Source organism: Gopherus evgoodei, chromosome 1 (assembly GCF_007399415.2).
Source record: "Gopherus evgoodei ecotype Sinaloan lineage chromosome 1, rGopEvg1_v1.p, whole genome shotgun sequence".
NCBI lineage: Eukaryota > Metazoa > Chordata > Testudines > Testudinidae > Gopherus > Gopherus evgoodei.
The window spans coordinates 193,952,541-193,968,077 of NC_044322.1; the positions used below are offsets into that span (position 1 = coordinate 193,952,541).

Consider the following 15,537-nt stretch of genomic DNA (forward strand, 5'->3'; position numbering starts at 1 on the left):
TGCTCTGGAAAAAGAACGGGCTTCAGTTTTAAATACTGCTGACCTAGAACCTTGTACAGGAATGAAATTCCTTTTCAAGTAAAATATATAACAAGCCTGATTTGGATTAAATTGTGATAAACACTACCATTTGTATTGCTGCTTAACCTCTGATTTATAGGCATATGCCTCAAACACTGCAAAGCTGTAACAATTCTGCAGCAGCAACACAGACAGCTACAAACTTATGGTTCAATCCTGCAAACACACTTGCTCACATGGGTAAAGCTACAGAGTTAGTGTGCGTAAGTGTGGACAACACTGGGCCCTTACGCTCCTCCTGGAAACAGTCCAAATAACACAGAGAGGCAGAACAATCTTAGATCTATTGTGACAACTCTAGTGGTAACCATCACTGACTGCCATTTTTGTCATCAAATTAGCCTAAAAGTGAACTTCAAGTGATAATTCTGCTGAAAAGTAACAGAGAAAAATGCCTGATCAGAACTTCCACTATTGGACATGGGTACGGACCACTTCACTGAAAGGGATTCTTGCAGGGTACACAGGCTTTAGAAAATGTTTTTTAAAAACAATTATAAACCAAACTCAAACCTCCGCTTAAAATGTGGAATACGGCCAGAATCAAAAATACCTCTAAAGCCACAATGAACTTTTAAGGTGCTCCCTGTGTTTGTTTCTGTATCATAGCAGGATGTTTTGAATCATTCTGCAATTGAGGCCAATTATTACATGAAGATGCACTCTTAATGAAGTCAACAGGAGTGGCATGGCTGTATGTCAATTGAGAATTGAACCTTGGTGTTTATATTGCAGTTCTCATTTAAATAGCTCTACATTAACTCTTACGTACCTTTAAATTTAACAATGCTACATTCTGCACTTACCGAGTGGAAGGAGTACTGTATATGAAACTTGGATTTGGTTGTTACCAAATCTTGCCACAATATTATTTAATTTAATCATGAGAAGGCTTCAACAGCTTTTCTTTCCACTTCTCACCTTAGTAGCTGTACCTGTAGGGCAGATAACTCCTTCCTTTGGATGAGTCTAAGTGTAGCCTGCCGAATATCAGAAGAGAATAACCAACTTCTGTCATTTGAACACGGAGCATCCAGCAGTACCTGTACAGCCAATGAGTAAAAGAATGAACAAAAGTTTTAACTGTAAAGAAGTTAACTATCTGTGCAATGCACCTGATTGGAAAGTATTGGAAAATAATTTCTGTAGAAATTTAAAGCATCATTTTTTGCTTTTTAGATGCATGAAAAAAAACAATTTAAAATGTTTACTGTTTTGTGCATTTCTCAGAAACCCCCCACCCCTATATTACTGCACCATGAATACCATCAATATTATAATAATTCTCATCCATTTGAATAACTCCCACCCTTGATCCCTCTTGCTTATTCACCTATTTAAATGTTAGAGTACTAACTGCTGTGTATTATTCATAATTCAGTGGGATGAGTCAATAAGCAACATCATGTAACGTATGCACAAAGTCTCAGTTCAAGATTAAAGTATGCAGAAAACATGTGGTCAGCTCAGTAGACTCCTCCCAGACAAATCAGAAGGACTATCAAATGGAGAATAAGTTTTAACATTAAAATAAAAAGTTTCATCTTCACTTCATGAGCATTTCACAGGATATGGTCAAATAGCTACAGACCAGGTCAGGTTACAGTAGGAAAGGAAGGAGGAGAACAATAAAAGTATCACTTTAATTCCATCAGCTTGCCAACACATAATGGTGCTACCTTGTCATACAATTCAGGATGGAGGTCTCCAATCTGTCTCCCATCCAGTTCAGAGAGAGTAATTAAATTCATCAGGGGCTCTGGGATGAAGGATTCTAGTGTCTGTTTCAACCACTTTGATCTCAGACTATCATACTCATTACAGTGAAGATGACCTAAATACAAATTACTTAGAATCAGTGCTCTTACATTTCTATAAATATTAGAAGTTACAATTACAGACATTTCAGTATTTCCCTGGGATTGTCAGAGATTATAATGTATGTGCTTATGTTACTGCACATTTTACAATTCTAATGGATTTTTATAAACCCTAGTAAAATGTCACAATGCTCCTAAAAGATGATCCATAAATATTTAGTAATAAGTACCTACAGAGTGAAAAACTTTCACAGTAAAACAAACTTAAAACAGTAACCCATATTCAAGGAGCAGTGGTATGAGTATTTTTCTGAGATCTTTCTACTGCTATAAGGATAATGTACATGTCATTTTTTAATTCATCACAAGCTTGGTCTTCATCTTATGTTCCCAAAGCTTTTCAATTCCTCGCCTACCAGAGGCTGTAACCTACTAGTATTGACATAAACACACTTGCTCTTTTTATTTTTAGCACTATGCCCATGACAATTACCCATTTAGATTAAACCTTGCTATGTAAAGAAGTTACAATTACAGACGTTTCAGTATTTCCCTGGGATTGTCAGAGATTATAATGTATGTGCTTATGTTACTGCACATTTTACAATTCTAATGGATTTTTATAAACCTTAATAAAATGTCACAATGCTCCTAAAAGATGATCCATAAATGGTCCAAGCAACAGCATCTCATTTTCCTCCTGCTCTTGCCCTTAGATACTCAATACTCCCTGTCAAGACTTTCCCCCCCACTTTGAACTTTAGAGGACAAATGTGGGGACCTGCATGAACACTTCTAAGATGAATTACTAGCTTAGATCTGGTAACACTGCTACCAGCCAGAAATTCAGTGTCTGGCGCACTCCCTGTCCCCCTCAAACTTTCCCCTCCCTGGGTTGCCTTGGGAGGCTTCACCAATTCCCTGGTGAACACAGATCCAAACCCCTTGGATCTTAAACCAAGGAGGAATTAACCATCCCCCCTCCTTTTCCCCTACCAATCCCTGGTGAGTCCAGATCCAATCCCCTTGGATCTTAAAACAAGGAAAAATCAATCAGGTTCTTAAAAAAAAAAAGAAGCTTTTAATTAAAGAAAGAAAAGGTAAAAATCGTCTCTGTAAAATCAGGATGGAAAATACTTTACAGGGTACTCTGATTCAAAGAGCCCAGAGGAAACCCCCTCTAGCCTTAGGTTCAAAGTTACAGCAAACAGAGGTAAAAATCCTTCCAGCAAAAAGAAACATTTACAAGTTGAGAAAACAAACATAAGACTAACATGCCTTGCCTGGCTGATTACTTACAAGTTTGAAACATGACAGACTGATTCAGAAAGATTTGAAGAGCCTGGATGAACGTTTGGTCCCTCTTAGTCCCAAGAGCGAACAACACCACAAAAAAGCACAAAGAAAGACTTCCCTCTACCAAGATTTGAAAGTATCTTATCCCCCTATTGGTCCTCTGGTCAGGTGTCAGCCAGGTTTACTGAGCTTCTTAACCCTTAACAGGTAAAAGAGACATTAACCCTTAACTATCTGTTTATGACACTCCCATTCATTTTCCTTGCCTTTAGGACCTCCTGACACCACAAGAACCATAGCGGGCTGTGTATATGACCTATGTATACCATAACAGTCACTCTCTTTTGATTGAAATCATCCTCCTAAAGCTTATTCATTTCCTTTGCCAACAATTTGATCCCCTCACAGCTAAGGTGTAGAACAACCCCCTGGCACAGGTACTCCCTTCTCTAAAGATTCTCACTCTGCTTAATGAACCTGGGCCCATCCCTTTTATGCACCATCTACACATCCTGAGGTTGCTTTATGTTCTTGTCTAGCCAACTCTGTGCAATTAACATATCGTATTATCACAAAGGGGTAAAAATATTTGACACTTGGAAAAAGCTTGTTTTCCTGTGCTAAGAGCTCTGTGATTAATTTACAGTTACAGTAACATGCTTGGCAGCAGTACACGATACATGGAGTGCATTCTAGAGAGGAAGAAAAAGCAGTACCACTCAGTTTATGTTTTTTTAATCTGCTTTAATATGAAGCCAATTTACATATTAACAAGTCCAGATTTTTGTCCTCACTAATACTAAGACAAACTGACTCTACTCAGTACAGTGTCCCCTTTAAACTGAATTTTAATATCATGACAGACACAAACATGCCTTCAAATAACTTTGATAACTGCATCTAGAACCTGATTTCTGTATTTTAATTGCATAACAATAAAATACATTACCTGGCCAAGCACACTGCAGCATTGCTATTGATTTACCGCCTGGAGCAGCACACATATCCAAAACCCTTTCCCCATCCTTTATTTCCAGTGCCAGCACTGACAGAAGGGAAGCAGCATTCAGCAGATAATACTTCTTGAGTTTACCGATCTGGTGTTTTTGTGCAGGGAATCTCCCAGGAGTTCTACTAATGTAACATTTTAATGATCCTGGGAGATAGGGTAAGGTTTCCTGAAAGAGAATACGATACCCCTTCAAATGCAAGTTGTTCTCCAGTTCAGAGGAATAGCTGAATTTATTAAGCAGAACAGCATATTGCCAGCACAATGGTGATGTGAGCACCTCCCTGGAGGTTTAAAAAGGAAAAACAAATAAGAGTTATATTTAATAAGTGGTAGTTACAGTTAAGTCTCCATAATGTAGCAAGCCAGTCATCTCAGGGAATTAAAGCAAACACCACCGCTAGGTTTTGTGCTCGCCCAGTTATGATATTTTAAGTGTATTCTAGTGGTTTGAGTCTGTTTCCACAGGTTAATTATGAATTATGTAATAGAGTATTTTCTTCTATAGTTTTAAATGTGTTACTTTTCAATTTCATGAAATATCCCTTTGTTCTCGTGTCAAGAGAAAGGGTAAGAGGGAACACTTGGTTCACCTCCACTATTTTTATATACAGGAACTCAGGAGCATACAAACATACAGAAGCTGTGAACTCATTTGTAAAAAAGAGAGAAACAAACAAAACAAAAAAACGCTGCTCCCAATTAATCTTTCACCTTGCTCTTTTAAATCAACCCTTCATGTATTCTTCAATAATCATTATATAATACTGTGATTCTCACCCACGTCCAGACTAACCCGCGGCATCGGCAGGTTAAAATCGATTGCTCGGGGATCGATATATCGCGTCTAGTCTGGACGCGATGTATCGATCCCCGAGTGCGCTTACATCGATTCCGGAACTCCATCAACCCGAACGGAGTTCCGGAATCGACACGGAGAGCCCTGGACATCGATGCTGCGCCGTCCAGATGGGTGAGTACCTCGATTTTAGAAATTCGACTTCAGCTACGTTATTCCCGTAGCTGAAGTTGCGTATCTAAAATCGATTTTAATACCTAGTCTGGACTTGGCCTCAGAAATAAAAGGTATTTTACTGCATATAAAACTTATCACATGGTAAATGGTCTCTGTAAATTTTCATGTCTGAAATCGGGGACTGGGGGAGGAAGAGGAGTTTAATGTGTTTGGTTTTCTTTGAAAAGGATAACAGTATTTGCTGATTTGGAATCCCTTTTTGCAGTCTTTGAAAAAATAAACCCAACAGGGCTTTGTTAGCATTTACATTTTGGGAGATGTAAGTCACACCATGGGCTCATCTGACTGATACTGACTAACTGAATCCATAAAACTAAAAAGTGACTCCAAGAGCAGATCAAATGGGCACCAAAATAAACACACTTAATCCAACATCCACTACAATCTTCTTTGAAGAAGCTTTCTGAAAATAAACAAGCAAACAAAACAAAAAATAAACATTACAGATGGTCTTTTAATACTAGGGAAAGTTACCAAACAAATCAGATTCAAATCTGTTTATTTATTAGGTTCCCCAATATTCTTTGAAACAGTTAGAAAACAATTCAGAAGGATCTGTGTTTTAACAATTTGACTAGCCAATGAGGACAGAGAGTTTGAAGTGTTTGAAAATGAAATGTTTGATAACAGGGTCCGACTTACTCTAAAATATTTTGCAGCTCTATCCCATCATGGTTTGGTCCTGCCCACACGCTACTAGAAAACTATCTAATGGGAACTATTACCATCCTGCCAATTTAGAAAATAATGTTCTCCAACTCTAAGGGGCAGATCTTCAGTTGTGTAAACTGTGAAAGCTCTGTTGAAATATCTTGGAGATGTCACGTAATTTCTATGTGACTCCGTTTCCCCGTTTGTAAGATAGGGATAATGATCTCACCCAAGGATGTAGCAGGAGAAGAAGCTGAATAGTGAGAGAATGTTATTGTAATCAAGCAGAGCTTAGAAAAGTACCCAGGGAAATAAATACACCTCTACCTCAATATAACACGAATTCGGATATAACATGGTAAAGCAGTGCTCTGGGGGGACGCGCTCCACGGATCAAAGCAAATTCACCTATAACACGGTAAGATTTTTTGGCTCCCGAGGACAGTGTTATATCGGGGTAGAGTTGTATAATTAATGGTAAATCAAGCTACTGTTTGTTCTGTAAATGGAGTGATTTCTCCTTTATACTGTGAATACTTCTGAAGTTCATTTGATCTTTTTTTGGTTACTGTCTCTGATATAATTATTGTTTCCTCATTTTTCAATAAACGGCTACAGGAAATATAAAATATGAAACTCACTGATGCACCTCCCCTCCTTTAACCCTAAAGGCTTTCCATAGGCCAAATCCCAGTGCTACTGGAGTCAAAACAAAAATCCCATTGACTTCAGCCAGACCATAATTTGGCCCTAAGTATTGTGAGGAAGAAAGAACAGAAAGAAGAAAGGAAATCAGGAGGGAGGAGGAGAAACGGAAAAAATATGTTTCTCTTTACTTATCGTGGAATGTTACAGAGACTAAGGATTTGTTTGTCTTATTTTTCTTAAAACTGGCTGTATTCACAATTGTTTTGCTTTTTTGACATTATTCAGACATGTTAAAACCCCTAAAAATAAAAATAATAAAAGCTATTTTGTTATGAAATATTCCCTCATTTTAACTGTTTTTCCAGTTTGTAAGTCTGACTTGAAGATCATCATGACACTCACTGATGAAGCAATTCAAGGCTATGACTAATACTTATCTTTCAGCTCATAACGTTGTCTCTTTTTCTTTCCACAACTAAGTGGAAACTGAGTGAGTTACGGTTATGGAGAAGACATCCAGCCTTTATATTTTCAATTCCTTGAGGGGTCTGTCCAAGTGGGATAATGTCCCATCAAGAATGAAAAGATAAGATTCCATATGTTAATAAAAGAGGCATGTCACCTAAACTGTGTTTCTACATCAGGCAATGTGATCTTTCCTGCACATTCCCTCATTTCCCAGATGCTTAACTGGAATTATTGAAGACAGTGCTCATCTATCATTCCTGTTATCTTAGTTTATCCATAAAATAATCAAAAGCACAATGTCCAGTTTGTATGAATTCTATACAGTTCTTTGCAGTTATTTTATGGGGTAATGAAAAGAGAAAAAATAACCTGACTGTGCTCCATGCCTCTCCCAGCTCCTGCGTGTATTGCTTCTCAAAGTGATCCAGAACAACTTGGCAGATCTGTTTTTGACGCTTCCCTTCTGATTTCACCTGAGAGAGAGGGGGGCAAAAGTCGCCATGAAAAACTATTAGCCAAAGATTGCAGTACATCAGATTTTAAAGACATGTGTTTGGATTAATGACATTAAGGTGCTCGGGTACCCCACTGATGGGCATAGTATACATGTTTTCGGGGCTGGCAACAGGAAATTTGGAGACCTCTGTAAAATAAGATGTGTGAATACTATCTCTCCTGACCTGTGAGCAAATCATCCAAACTGTATGCTCATGATGCTCCCTCCCTGTGACTACTAAATACATTAAAAGGATCCTGGGCCACCAACATACCAGGAGCAAAATAAACAAACCATCATTAAGGAGATTATAGCCCTAGAAAATTAGCGAGTCTGCAAAGGAATCCCTCTCAATGTATCTAACTAAAAGATAGAAGTTAAAGTGTATCCTTCTGCAAGTCATATGGAATCCTATCCCGCTTTGAAGAGTTATAGCAACTGCTTTCTTCTGGGAGTGAATAAGAACGATAGAATTAATTCAACTATATGTTTTGTTTGTTTTACTTACATACACAAAGGAAATTCCTAGCAATATTTAGGGACTAATTCTGCAGAAACAATCCACTGAGACAGATATTTGGGCTTCTATACCAGATTAAGTTATTTAAAGAAGATCTGCAAAGGAAAACACTGGGTTTGTGCTCTTCTTTGCTTTTTTGGGTAATTCTGTGCCAAAACAATAAAAAATCTGCATATTTTATTCATGAATAAATAAATGTGGAGGCTCCAGCATGGCAGTGAAGAGCACAGGCCACTGGCTGCATGAAGGTGGGTGACCACCCTGCAGCCCTCGCCCTCCAAGACACGGAATCGGAGGTGAGACTGCACCGAACCCTGACATAGTGCAAGAGCTGGGCCTGCCCCAGAAGCACCTGGGGCCCTGTCCCTCTGCACCAGGTGCACCAAGGTAGCAAGCGAGAGGGACAGAATCTCACACGCATGCCCAGCCCTGGCCCCCGATCCAAGTATGGGGCAGGCAGGCTCAGCCTAGCAGGAACCAAGTGTGGAGGAGCTTAGTGTGTGGGGGGGGTCCAAGTGTGGGGTGAGATGGTTCTGTGTGGGGCAATCTAGATGTGGGTAGCTCATTGGGGGGTGGGGGAGGTGGCAAGATCAGGATGCACAGTAGAGTTGCCAACCCTCCAGGACTGTCCTGCAGTCTGCAGGAATTAAAAGATTAATCTTTAATTAAAAATTATGTCCTGTGATGAAACCTCCTAGAATACAGCCAACCAAAATTGGCAACCCTAATGCACAGGGACTCATTGTGGGGTTCTGGATGCATGGGGCAATGGGACTCTGCGAGGGGGGTCGAAGAAAAGGTGGCTGGGGCTCAGCAGGGGAGGTCTGTTGGGAAGGGGCTCAGTACCTGGTCCAGGTGCTCGGGGCTTAGTGAGGAGGTTCGGGTGCAGCTGGGTGGGGCTCAATGGGGTGGGGGTTCAGGTGTGGGATGCTTGTTGGGGTGGGCCAGGTGCAGGAGAGTGGGACTTGTCGGGATGGGGGTTCAGGTTCTGGGGGCTCAGCGGGGAATGGTCTGGGTGAAGTGCTGGGGGTCTGGATGCAGGGAGAAAGGGCTTGACAGGGCTCTGGATGCAGGGGTTTGGGCTCAGCGGGGGTGGGGTGGGGACAGGCCGGGGGCAGAGCAGGTCCGGGAGCATGGGGTTTGGCTAGATGGAGTATGTGGCTGGGGGACTTGGTGGGGGGATTCTGGGTGTGAGGGGTTGAGGTTTGTTGTGGGGGTCTGGGTATGCAGGGGTCCAGATGCATGGGGGTTGGGCAGATGGGAGAGCAGATCCCCATACAGTGACTCCTCCCCCTGCAGTTTAGGAGCGATGGGGGCAGGAAGCGGGGGAGGGGGTATACGGAGCTTCCTGCAGCTGGGGGAGGTTTCCTCGGCCACTCCTTGCAGGGGAAGAGGAAGTCCCATCCTACCATACCCCAAGCCCAGCTGGGACAAGTAGATGAGCCCTTCTCTGCAGTGATTTACCTCTACACGGGCTGGTCCAGGGGCATGAAACTAGATGCCCACACTGCTGGGGGGGGCGGGGTGCATGAGCACTCTTACAGCTTCCCTTTGCTTCCCCAGCATTTTTATGTGGGGAAGCAAAGAAATGTGCCAGGGACATGAATTCTGGTGCAGAATTCCCCCCTGAAGTATTCTTTAGGCTATATAAAGAGGTGGACTAAAAGGTTGGAAGGAAAAGTGCTTTTAAAAGAGGAAGGATTGGTGGAATTCTTTGTTTTTTTAAAATAGGTCTTGTGTTCCATTTCACTTGGAAGACTACAGATGACTGGAGAACTAGTTGGATTAGTAAATTAAACCTATGATGGCAATGATGCTTGAGCAATTGAAAGGAGAAGGGATTTTTAGACAGCTTGTTTATAATGTTGCTTTTGTTTGTGGACCTTCATTAAGCATGTGTGTTAACAAAAACATCTAACACATAATTAGGAGGAAAAATCTCTTGGCGAAAGTGTCAATACTCCTGCGCCTTCAATTAACAGATATGAAAACTTCTCTTTCCAGTTCTGCAGCTCAGCAAGGAGACCTCCAGCAAAAAGCGAGAAAGCAAAACTTGATACTTCTAAGGCACAAAAAAAGCCAAGAAAATAAACTGAAGAAAAAAATTCATTTTTTCCAGGTCTTCTTCATATCTCATAAAGATACAAAAATAAAAATCAGCACCAACATATTCTTTTTCCGGCCTCCCCTCCCCGCACACACTTTGTAGATCATCTTTAAGTGGGAAAAGTGACAGAACCATGGAACTACCCTAACCAAATTTTTCAGATTATTATTATTTTACAGAGAAAGGTATTGGGGCTGCACATGCATCACTGAAAATATAATCTGAAGTTAACAAATATAGCTGAGAACATAATTAGGCCAGCAGAATCTCTATCACTGGTGATAATACAAAAGAGCATAGTTTGAGTGTCAGGCTATTTATCGACACTAGAAAGGGTTTTACTTGTTTCCAGGAATGATGCAATTATATTTTTATGGGAAAACTGTTACAGATTTTTCTTCCTCAGAACATAAAGTACCTATGTGGGACTGGCATGTCGGGAGAAAAAATTACTTGCATACTAAGTCTTATTTAAAATCAGGGTGGCATACTGCATATGGTTATGCTCAAATAAATTTGTTAGTCTCTAAGGTGCCACAAGTACTCTTGTTCTTTTTGCGGCTACAGACTAACACAGCTGCTACTCTGAAACCATTTTTATTATGTCACTTTTCAGGGTAGAAATGTACTTATAAGTACCCAATGAAAACCAAGCATAGGAGCCCTGAAGTACTGAACAAGGAGAATAAAAACACAATCATTTACTCATAGACTCATAGGTCAGAAGGGACCAATATGATCATCTAGTCTGACCTCCTGCACAAGGCAGGCCACAGAACCCTACCCATCCACTTTTATAACAACCCTAACCCAGGACTGAGTTATTGAAATCCTCAAAATTGGTTTATAATAACTGGCTACCGTTTGCAAATCTTTGTACCCAGTGGGCTGGATTAGATTTTAGATGCTATAATTTAGGGCCAAATTGCAGGTAGAGAGAAGTGCCCTGATACCCACAGGAGCTGGGATACACCTACTGTATTTCTTAACCTGCTAGTTCTGTGGTGTTAGAGCTTAAGGCCCCAGTCCTGCATGTGGGTGGACCACAGGGCCTACACAGTGCCTCTGAAGTCAATGTGGGTCTGTCCACAGGGTGCTCTATGCAGATATGGGACCCACAACATCAGAGCTGATTGGAATATTTTTGACAGCACACAGAAGTTTAGATGACCAAAACCTGTCAAGACCACCTTTTCTATTTTCTGGCCAACTATTAAAAATGGAAGGGGAGTGGGGGTGGATTGAGAGAGAGAATAAAGCCAGATGACTTCTGTTTGTATTGTCGAATACTTATAGGCATTATCAAAGTAAAAATAAACAAAAATTACACATAAAAATAGAACCTAGAAGGCTAACTAATAATATCTTACATTTAAAAAGTCCACAAATGAGTAGTTTACTTTCACTGCTTCTGCTGTTTTTTTAATCTTCTTGCACTTCTCAGTACTGCCAACCCCAAGCATTCAAAAATCTACTCCTGAGGAAATTCTGCGGGCCTGCCCCATACTGGGTCAGACCAAAGGTCCATCTAGCCCAGTATCCTGGCTTTCGACAGTGGCCAATGCCAGGTGCCCCAGAGGCAATGAACAGAACAGGTAATCATCAAGTGATCCACCCCTGTTGCCCATTCCCAGCTTCTGGCAAACAGAGGCTAGGGACACCATCCTGCCCATTCTGGCTAATAGCCATTGATGGACCTATCCTCCCTGAATGTATCTATTTCTTTTTCGAACACTGTTATAATCTTGGCCTTCACAACACCCTCTGGCAAAGAGTTCCACAGGTTGACTGTGTATTGTGTGAAAAAATACTTTCTTTTGTTTGATTTAAACCTGCTGCCTATTAATTTCATTTGGTGACCCTAGTTTTTGTGTTACGAGGAGTAAATAACACTTCCTTATTTACTTTCTCCACACCATCATGATTTTATAGATCTCTATTGTATCACCCATCATCTCTTTTCCAAGCTGAAAAGTCCGAGTCTTATTAATCGCTCCTCATATGGAAGCCATACCTCTCATTTTTGCTGCTCTTTTCTGAACCTTTTCCAATTTCAATATATCTTTTTTGAGATGGGGAGACCACATCTGCACACTGTATTCAAGACGTGGGCATACCATGGATTTATATAGAGGCAATATGATATTATCTATCCCTTTCTTAATGATTGCCAATGTTCTGTTCGCTTTTTTGACTGTCGCTGCACATTGAGTGGATGTTTTCAGAGAACTATCCACAATGACTAAGATCTCTCTCTTGAGTGGTAACAGCTAATTTAGGGGCTGGGGGGAAGAGGCAGTGGGGAAGGAAGAGGGAGTGGAATAGGGCAGGGAGGGAAATGTGGGAGTGAGGGGAAGGGGATGGGAAGGTGATAGGGGCATCTCAGGGGGAAGCAGGAGCCCAGCATGCTGCGTCCCCTTGGCAGCACCTGGGGCTCCCCTGTTAAGAAGGCCCATTGAACCCTGACCCTGACAAACCCTACCTCCCTATACAGGACCCCCTCCCACAATGGGCTCCCCTCTTCCAATCCCCTCCCCACTGAGCCCCAACCAGCTACACCTGGACCCCCACCCAATCAAACCCCACTTCCCCAGCACCCAGACCCAGCCGCTGAGCCCCATCTCCCCACACACCCCATGCTGAGCCCTCACCAGCTGCAGTTGAACCCCCACCCAATCACACCCCACTCCTCTAGCACTCAGACCACCTACCCCCCACCCGCTGAGCCCCATCTCCCCACACCCAGACCCCTCTGCTGAGCCCCAACCACCTTCACTTGGATCCCCTGCAGAGTCCCATTGCCTCTACACCGAGAACCCCCCCCAACAAGCCCCTGTGCATCCAGATGTCCTACTGAGCTGCCCACATCCAGACTGCCCCACACAGAAACCTCTCACCCCACACCTGGATCCTCCCCCACTAAGCCCCTCCACACTTGTATCCTGCTGGGCTGAGCCTGCCCACCTGCACCTGTTGCACCTGGCACAGAGCGGCAGAGCCGAGGGGTGTTTCTGGGGAAGGCTCAGCCCTTGCATTATGTTAGGGTTGGGTGCAGCCCCACTGCCGAATTCCTGTGCAGGGGGATGTGGGGCCTTCAGGGCGCTCTCTCACCTCAGTGCAGCCAGTGATCAGTGCTCCCCACTGCCATGCTGGAGCCTCCATATTTATTTATTGACAAATAAAATTTGCAGAACTTTGCAGAACTTTAAAATATTGTACGCATCATTTTTATTTTTTTGGCGCAGAATTCCTTCAGGAGTCAAAAGTCAGGGCCCTCCAAAGCCATAAAACTGTCTTAAAAAATAATGAACCACTAGTTTCAAGTAGCTTTTTCTCCACCTCCTTTCTCAGGGCTTCTCTACACAGGGAAATTTTCCAGCATACCTATAATAATTATACCATTATGACTTTCTGTGTGGACATTCTTTTTCTGCAAGAAGAATACCACCCAGGGAATTACATTGGTAAATGGTGTATTCTGTATGACAGTAACTCTGGATTCTGTGTAACTGTAGTCTTTAAGCCATGATTTGAGGACTTCAATAACTCAGCCAGAGGTTAGGGGTCTATTACATGAATGGACAGATGACGTTCTGAGGCCTGCAGTGTGCAGGTCAGACTAGATGATCATGGTGATCCCTTCTGACCTTAAGTCTGAGTCTGTAACTATAGCAGCAGTTCTCAAACTGAGTGATATCACCCCCACTAACCCCAGATTAGTCCCTACGGTTGGGAACCACCGCTCACAGGAAAACTGTGAGCAAAATCATGTGATGTTTAAGACAGCTACCTTTACCCGGTGTAGCACTGCCAACATACAGCATTCAAAAATCATGAGTCAACCTCTAAAAAATCATCAAAGTGGCCTACCAAACCCACAACCATTTCAAACAACAAAAAAGACTGGATTTCACAGTCCCTAATGCATTTTTCATAGCCGTGAATTTGGCTGGGCCCTAACCATGAAGGCCGTGAAAAAAAAACTGAAATGAACATCAAAGTTGTGTCAACCCCAGGATCTGGCACTTTAAAAATAAAACAAACCACCAAATATTCTGCAAGTCTGGCAGTGGAGATGGCAACCCTGGGAAGGAGCTCTCACTACAGCAATCATGGAGAAGAGGGGAAAGGTGGATAAAGTCAGGGGGAGAAGTGGTGTTGTGCCCTCCTGCTGCTCTCCTCTCTTGAACCCCACGAACATCTCCCTGGGTTGAGTGATTTCTACCCCCCTCCCCCCCAATTCACTCCTGACTCTTGGCTCTTTTGCGCTTCTTTGCAGAGAGGAGACGGTGTCCCCTGCCAGCCTAGGGTTGCAATGGGGCAGCAGCAGTGGGTCAGGAAGAAAGGCTCTTTCCCAATGGCCAGGGGGCCTGGGTCCCTCCCCAATCTCCTGGGCTGTTTGTCTACTGCCAGCCAATAGCTTTCGCTACCGCCCCGCGCAGCAGCTGCTCCGGAGGAGGCCGGCTGTTCCTGTCTCTGCTGGCTGCACAAGGCCCGGCCCGGCCCGGCCCGGCCCCCCGCCTCTCACCTGCTCCTGCGCCAGGGAAGGGCCCCCACGCAGCCCACAGGAGGCAGCGAGCCGGGCTGCAGCGCGCAGCAGCCACATGGCGAAGGGGCGCCGGGGCCGCCGGCGTGTGCGCAGCAGCTCGGGGGAGGGGCTCAGAGCCAACCAGAGCCGCCCCCACGTAGGGGGAGAGGCGGGCCGGGGCGGGGCTCAGCTGAGCTCGGTCAAGGGCGCTGCGGAGCACGGGCCGCGTGGCCTCTGCCCAGGAGAAAGGCAGCGGTGATGCACTGATCCGGCTGGGGCACCAAGTGCCGAAGCTGACTGACAGAGCATCTCACTGAGCACCTCCCCTCCTGGCGCCCTTGCACACGCAGCTGCCCGGTGGTGTGTCATCATCCCTGGCCAAGCTACTGTCCTTGCTTGCAGGAAGCAGCACAACTGAATTCTCATTCCTGCTGTCAAAATCTGTCTGCCACACTCACTTTCACAGGGCAATTTCCCCTCACCCTCCAAACTCACAGGAAGAGGAATTCCCCACCCAGCATGCAAACATCTTCCCTCTCCACCACTACAATCAATTGACCTCTCAGTCCCGGCTGCCAACTCCACATAGCATGAAGGCACCAGGTAAACCCTGAAAGGTCACAAGATGTAGCTGTTTAAGCACTCAAAGAAAGTCAAAAATGTCACCGAACAAAGCTTCCAGAGAATTCAACATACACACATCCAAGTATAGTCACAAAATCATTCACAAGAAGGTCAACAGTGTTAGTATCTATTATGCTCTTCTTACTATATTCTGTTGCGTGAAGAAAACTGCAGCCCTCTGCTCATTGGGAAGGGCACTCTGTACACTACTGCCCAGATTGACTGAGGCCGCAGTTGGTTCATTTCAGCTGAG

General features: G+C 43.4%; 1 protein-coding gene across 1 annotated transcript in view; it reads right to left on the bottom strand.

Moving 5' to 3' along the window:
• Nucleotides 1-14,748, bottom strand: part of NSUN3 (NOP2/Sun RNA methyltransferase 3) — a 31,037-nt gene extending 16,289 nt beyond the window's left edge. Inside the window, exons 1-5 of the mRNA XM_030581646.1 lie at nucleotides 14,661-14,748; nucleotides 7,379-7,482; nucleotides 4,147-4,490; nucleotides 1,761-1,915; nucleotides 1,003-1,124 (exon numbers count right to left, since the gene is read on the bottom strand). Coding sequence (XP_030437506.1) covers nucleotides 1,003-1,124; nucleotides 1,761-1,915; nucleotides 4,147-4,490; nucleotides 7,379-7,482; nucleotides 14,661-14,738 — 803 coding nt within the window. The 5' untranslated portion in view covers nucleotides 14,739-14,748. The remainder of the gene's footprint in view (nucleotides 1-1,002; nucleotides 1,125-1,760; nucleotides 1,916-4,146; nucleotides 4,491-7,378; nucleotides 7,483-14,660) is intronic.
• Between the last annotated feature and the right edge of the window lie 789 nt (nucleotides 14,749-15,537).